The sequence below is a fragment of the Gobio gobio genome (genome assembly GCF_949357685.1).
Source record: "Gobio gobio genome assembly, chromosome: 7".
Taxonomy (NCBI): Eukaryota; Metazoa; Chordata; class Actinopteri; order Cypriniformes; family Gobionidae; genus Gobio; species Gobio gobio.
This window is the reverse complement of record NC_137103.1, coordinates 3669262-3678493: the sequence shown is the minus strand read 5'-3', so window position 1 is coordinate 3678493 and position 9232 is coordinate 3669262. Positions and strand designations below refer to the sequence as shown.

Below are 9232 nucleotides of genomic sequence, written 5' to 3'. Positions count from 1 at the left end.
TTTTTTGACTCTAATAGAATTCGACCCCATTGACCAGCATTATATGAGTGACACACAGCAACGGTTGAGTTAAAAATCTCCATTTGTGTTCAACTGAAGAAACAAACACACCTACATCTTGGATGCCTTAGGGGTAAGCAGAAAAACATCAAATTTTCATTTTTGGGTGAACTATCCCTTTAATATTGTGATGTGTGACATTTTAGACATAATATTATAAACTGGATATTTGCAGTCGGATCAAATTCAGAACAAAAACTGTTTGAAAATACACAGAATATATAAAATTCTGCCATAAAAACATTTCAATTTAAGTAAATTTCAAATGTTCATTGGTTGCTGATGCAGTAATAATTAATAAATGGTTTAGTTCTTCATGAGTCATACATTAACTCATGATTATCTGTGCATTGTTTAAGCATGAATTAATGCATATTAGTGCACATGTATTGTAAAGTGTTACCAAAAAATTAAATTCTAAACTATGTAAAATTCCACATAATATTCAACAGCTGGAAAAATGTGCGTGTGATCCCAGTGATATCGTTTCTCTATTTTTAGAACAATATCATTATCGTTATCTTTATGACTTGAACACGTGTGATTTGCTCCCACCTCTGATTTCTACTATCATGTACTTTCATCCTGAAGTGAAACTGAGGAGCTTCCCTTTATATAACTTTTTATTTTGTTTTTCATGAACAAAAGAAGCAAAGAAATAGACACACATTATCTCATATATCCATACACACACACACACACACTTACACACACTTACACACACTTACACACACACACACACACACACACACACACACACACACACACACACACACACACACACACACACACACACACACACACACACACACACACACACACAAGAGATAATGAGACAGAACAATATAGTTATTGAGTTTAGTGAGTATATTATATCAGCTTCAAGCTCATCTCTTACTCAACCACAGCGGCTCTAACAGAAGCTCAGCTATAGTATTAATGTCATGAAGAGAAACACTCTAGAACATCTCAGTGTTGATGATTTATCATGAGCTCAAAGCATTATGGGTAGAATCTCTCTACAGTCTATTCTGATTCATCAACACAGTTTCACTGATGATCCAGACCAAAAAATCCCAAACCCAGGATAGAGTGTGTGTGTGAATGTGGTCTGGACTGTGTGTATGAGGCTCATTGTGTCAGAGACGCTGTAGAAGGACAGAGTTCCTGCACTGTGATCCACATACACTCCTATTCTACCACTGATGGGCTTTACAGGGAGTTCAGTCTCTATGTTATTGTGTCTGAATGAGTAACTGGAGGAAGAGCAGCTCAAACTCCAGGACTGATCATTACATCCAAACCCACACTCATTACCCCATCCCTTCCTGCTGATGCTCTTATTTGACACTGATATATCCACACCTCTACCACTCCACTCAATCTCCCAGTAACAGCGTCCACACACACTCTCTCCACACACACTCTCTCCACACACACTCTCTCTACACAACACCTGACAATACACATCAAATCTGTCTGGATGATCAGGATACGGCTGATCTGTGTCAGTGAATGTAATCTTTCTGTTCCTCTCAGACAGACGGAGGTGTTTATTCACTGTGTTCATATCCAGAGTCAGCGGACGGGAATCTGACGGAGATAAAACAGAATCAGGGATGATGAATCTGTCTGATCTTTTAATGGAGCTGAACTCTGTTCAATATATCAGCAGTGTCTCAGTACAGTTTACCAGAGATCACATGATCAACTCTAAAACTCTTCTGTCATGTTTTCTTTCTCCTTCTCCAGGAAGAACATGAACACACTCAGTGAGTTTTTCTGCTTGTTTTCTCAGTGACTTACATTGTAGGAAGTCGTTCCTGGTCCTGGGAACAATGACTGTGGAAATCAACAGACATGAAGAGTGTGATTATCATGTCAAGAGAAAATGATCCCTGCATCCGTTCCTAAGACATTTCTAATATGATCTTCTACATGATATGAGATGATGGAGGATGATTTCTGAGAGCAGATGAATCTCCAGGACTTTACCTCTGTCAGAGATCTTCTTCTTCTTCAGCTCCTCTTTGCAGAAATCCTCCAGTTTGTGTCTCAGCTGATGGACAGATTCTCTCACGCCATCAAAAGAGGAGAGAGAACTGAAGGGATTGTCATTGACGTCTGTAGATTCAGGAGGAGCTGAGAGAGACTGGAAACTCTACAGAAAACAGAAATCAAAGCTCATCACCTCCACACTTCAGCCAATAACCTGCACTACTGTCAGATTTGAGCGGCTCTTGTTGATCTTTAGTGACTCTCCTCAATCCAGCACTTTCACAGCATCAGCTTCATTCTTCTCATATTCATTATATCACATTAGAGCTACAAGTGCTAGCGTTTGACACTTACACTATATGTGACGTTTCTAATCAAACATCTGCCAATAACAGATCAAGGTTGACATTCAGGGCCGTTTCTAGGCACAGGTGAACCAGGCGCTTGTCTAGGGTCCCACCAGCTGGAGGAGACGCCAATGAGCCAACGCCCGTTACCACGGTAACAATCACACCCTTTACATTTTTACATTTTACATTTTTATGCATTTGGCAGACGCTTTTATCCAAAGCGACTTACATTGCATTGAAGGTACACATTTAACATTTTTTTTGTCAATCCTTTAGCAAACATTCACACATGCTAAGCACATTTAAGCTCAATATTAGCTTAAGAAATACATGATTTTTATCAGAAATACAGTGATCATAATTCTAAATGTTTAGTGTTTTTAAATTATAAATTAAGAAAAATGACTGCAACAGTGAAATAAAGCAAATTTAAAAAGAAATGTCCAGAAAACATGAAAGGAGGTCAATAATATACCAACATCTATCTCACATGATCATATCATTATCCTGATCAAGTGCCTCAGTCTCCATCTCAGCTGTGTTATATTGAGTAAACTGAACTCTAAAACAGTTTAAAACACTGGGGATGTCATTAAAGTCTTTGTTTTATTCACAGAATTATAGGGCAACGTTTGATCAATTCATATTTGTGTGAGGAAAAGGCATTAATATGTGATATCACTGTACGTTAATTTAATTTACTATGAATGTGAAGTATATCCAAATTGCCCAGAACCAGTGAATGCACAATGAAATGCATTTCGATTCCGCTTATCGGTTACTGTGTGCACATTTTATATTAATTTTTAACCATTTTAATGAAAAAAGACACACGTGTTGTGTTCTGTGCTACACACACACACTCTCTCACACACACACAAACACACACACACACACACACACACACACACACACACACACACACACACACACACACACACACACACACACACACACACACACACACACTTGTTGGGTTTTCATGTTTTATGGGGACTTTCCATAGGCGTAATGGTTTTTATACCGTACATACCGTATATTCCCCCTACACTGCCCCTAAACCTACCCATCACACACACACACACACACACACACACACACACACACACACACACACTGCCCCAGCCCCTAAACCTACCCATCACACACACACACACACACACACACACACACACACACACACACACACACACACACACTGGCCCTAAACCTACCCATCACACACACACACACACACACACACACACACACACACACACACACACACACACACACACACACACACACACACACACACACACACACTGCCCCTAAACCTACCCATCACACACACACACACACACACACACACACACTGCCCCTGCCCCTAAACCTACCCATCACACACACACACACACACACACACACACACACACACACACACTGCCCCTACCCCTAAACCTACCCATCACACACACACACACACACACACACACACACACACACACACACACACACACACTGCCCCTACCCCTAAACCTACCCATCACACACACACACACACACACACACACACACACACACACACACTGCCCCTACCCCTAAACCTACCCATCACACACACACACACACACACACACACACACACACACACACACACACACACACACACACACACACACACACAGCCCCTACCCCTAAACCTACCCATCACACACACACACACACACACACACACACACACACTGCCCCTACCCCTAAAACTACCCATCACACACACACACACACACACACACACACACACACACACAAACACACACACACACACACACACACACACACACACACACACACACACACACACACACTGCCCCTACCCCTACCCCTAAACCTACCCATCACACACACACACACACACACACACACACACACACACACACACACACACACACACACACACTGCCCCTACCCCTAAACCTACCCATCACACACACACACACACACACACACACACACTGCCCCTACCCCTAAACCTACCCATCACACACACACACACACACACACACACACACACACACACACACACACACACACACACACACACACACACACACACACACTGCCCCTACCCCTAAACCTACCCATCAAACACACACACACACACACACACACACTGCCCCTACCCCTAAACCTACCAATCACACACACACACACACACACACACACACACACACACACACACACACACACACACATACACACACACACTGCCCCTACCCCTAAACCTACCCAACACACACACACACACACACACACACAGACACACACACACACACATACACACACACTGCCCCTACCCCTAAACCTACCCATCTCACACACACACACACACACACACACACACACACACACACACACACACTGCCCCAGCCCCTAAACCTACCCATCACACACACACACACACACACACACACACACACACACACTGGCCCTAAACCTACCCATCACACACACACACACACACACACACACACACACACACACACACACACACACACACACACACACACACACTGCCCCTAAACCTACCCATCACACACACACACACACACACACACACACACACACACACACACACACACACACACTGCCCCTGCACCTACCCATCACACACACACACACACACACACACACACACACACACACACACACACACACACACACACACACACACACACTGCCCCTACCCCTAAACCTACCCATCAAACACACACACACACACACACACACACACACACACACTGCCCCTACCCCTAAACCTACCAATCACACACACACACACACACACACACACATACACACACACACTGCCCCTACCCCTAAACCTACCCATCTCACACACACACACACACACACACACACACACACACACACACACACACACACACACACACACACACACACACACACACACACACACTGCCCCAGCCCCTAAACCTACCCATCACACACACACACACACACACACACACACACAGACACTGGCCCTAAACCTACCCATCACACACACACACACACACACACACACACACTGCCCCTAAACCTACCCATCACACACACACACACACACACACACACACACACACTGCCCCTGCACCTACCCATCACACACACACACACACACACACACACACACACACACACACACACACACACACACACACACACTGCCCCTACCCCTAAACCTACCCATCACACACACACACACACACACACACACACACACACACACACACACACACACTGCCCCTAAACCTACCCATCACACACACACACACACACACACACACACACACTGCCCCTGCACCTACCCATCACACACACACACACACACACACACACACACACACACACACACACACACACACACACACACACACACACACACACACTGCCCCTACCCCTAAACCTACCCATCAAACACACACACACACACACACACACACACACACTGCCCCTACCCCTAAACCTACCAATCACACACACACACACACACACACACACACACACACACACACATACACACACACTGCCCCTACCCCTAAACCTACCCAACACACACACACACAGACACACACACACACACACACACACACATACACACACACTGCCCCTACCCCTAAACCTACCCATCTCACACACACACACACACACACACACACACACACACACACACACACACACACACACACACACACACACACACACACACACACACACACACACACACACTGCCCCAGCCCCTAAACCTACCCATCACACACACACACACACACACACACACACACACACACTGGCCCTAAACCTACCCATCACACACACACACACACACACACACACACACACACACACACACACACACACACACACACACACACACACTGCCCCTAAACCTACCCATCACACACACACACACACACACACACACACACACACACACACACACACACACACACACTGCCCCTGCACCTACCCATCACACACACACACACACACACACACACACACACACACACACACACACACACACACACACACACACACACACTGCCCCTACCCCTAAACCTACCCATCACACACACACACACACACACACACACACACACACACTGCCCCTACCCCTAAACCTACCCATCACACACACACACACACACACACACACACACACACACACACACACTGCCCCTACCCCTAAACCTACCCATCACACACACACACACACACACACACACTGCCCCTACCCCTAAACCTACCCATCACACACACACACACACACACACACACACACACACACACACACACACACACACACTGCCCCTACCCCTAAACCTACCCATCAAACACACACACACACACACACACACACACACTGCCCCTACCCCTAAACCTACCAATCACACACACACACACACACACACACACTGCCCCTACCCCTAAACCTACCCATCACACACACACACACACACACACACACACACACACACACACACACACACACACACACACTGCCCCTACCCCTAAACCTACCCATCAAACACACACACACACACACACACACACACACTGCCCCTACCCCTAAACCTACCAATCACACACACACACACACACACACACACACACATACACACACACACTGCCCCTACCCCTAAACCTACCCAACACACACACACACACACACACAGACACACACACACACACACACACATACACACACACTGCCCCTACCCCTAAACCTACCCATCTCACACACACACACACACACACACACACACACACACACACACACACACACACACACACACACACACACACACACTGCCCCAGCCCCTAAACCTACCCATCACACACACACACACACACACACACACACACACTGGCCCTAAACCTACCCATCACACACACACACACACACACACACACACACTGCCCCTACACCTACCCATCACACACACACACACACACACACACACACACACACACACACACACTGCCCCTGCACCTACCCATCACACACACACACACACACACACACACACACACACACACACACACTGCCCCTACCCCTAAACCTACCCATCACACACACACACACACACACACACACTGCCCCTACCCCTAAACCTACCCATCACACACACACACACACACACACACACACACACACACACACACACACACACACACACACACACACTGCCCCTACCCCTAAACCTACCCATCACACACACACACACACACACACACACACACACACACACACACTGCCCCTGCACCTACCCATCACACACACACACACACACACACACACACACACACACACTGCCCCTACCCCTAAACCTACCCATCACACACACACACACACACACACACACTGCCCCTACCCCTAAACCTACCCATCACACACACACACACACACACACACACACACACACACACACACACACACACACACACACACACTGCCCCTACCCCTAAACCTACCCATCACACACACACACACACACACACACACACACACACACACACACACACACACACACACTGACACACACACTGCCCCTACCCCTAAAACTACCCATCACACACACACACACACACACACACACACACACACACACACACACACACACACACACACACACACACACACACACTGCCCCTACCCCTAAACCTACCCATCACACACACACACACACACACACACACACACACACACACACACACACACACACACACACACACACACACACTGCCCCTACCCCTAAACCTACCCATCACACACACACACACACACACACACACACACACACACACACACACACACACACACTGCCCCTACCCCTAAACCTACCCATCACACACACACACACACACACACACACACACACACACTGCCCCTACCCCTAAACCTACCCATCACACACACACACACACACACACACACAGACACACACACACACACACACACACACACACACACACACACACACACACACACACACACACACACACTGCCCCTGCACCTACCCATCACACACACACACACACACACACACACACACACACACACACACTGCCCCTACCCCTAAACCTACCCATCACACACACACACACACACACACACACTGCCCCTACCCCTAAACCTACCCATCACACACACACACACACACACACACACACACACACACACACACACACACACACACACACACACACACACACACACTGCCCCTACCCCTAAACCTACCCATCACACACACACACACACACACACACACACACACACACACACACACACACACACACACACACACACACACACACACACACACACACACACACACACACACTGCCCCTACCCCTAAACCTACCCATCAAACACACACACACACACACACACACACACACTGCCCCTACCCCTAAACCTACCAATCACACACACACACACACACACACACACACACATACACACACACACTGCCCCTACCCCTAAACCTACCCAACACACACACACACACACACACAGACACACACACACACACACACACATACACACACACTGCCCCTACCCCTAAACCTACCCATCTCACACACACACACACACACACACACACACACACACACACACACACACACACACACACACACTGCCCCAGCCCCTAAACCTACCCATCACACACACACACACACACACACACACACACACACACACACTGGCCCTAAACCTACCCATCACACACACACACACACACACACACACACACACTGCCCCTACACCTACCCAT

General features: G+C 47.1%; 1 protein-coding gene across 1 annotated transcript in view; it reads right to left on the bottom strand.

Annotated features, from left to right (window-relative positions):
- Positions 1-327: 327 nt before the first annotated feature.
- LOC307129436 (tripartite motif-containing protein 16-like) overlaps positions 328-9232 on the bottom strand; it is a 21485-nt gene continuing 12580 nt past the window's right edge. The window contains exons 4-6 of the mRNA XM_079821842.1: positions 2056-2221; positions 1867-1902; positions 328-1653 (exon numbers count right to left, since the gene is read on the bottom strand). Coding sequence (XP_079677968.1) covers positions 1100-1653; positions 1867-1902; positions 2056-2221 — 756 coding nt within the window. The 3' untranslated portion in view covers positions 328-1099. The remainder of the gene's footprint in view (positions 1654-1866; positions 1903-2055; positions 2222-9232) is intronic.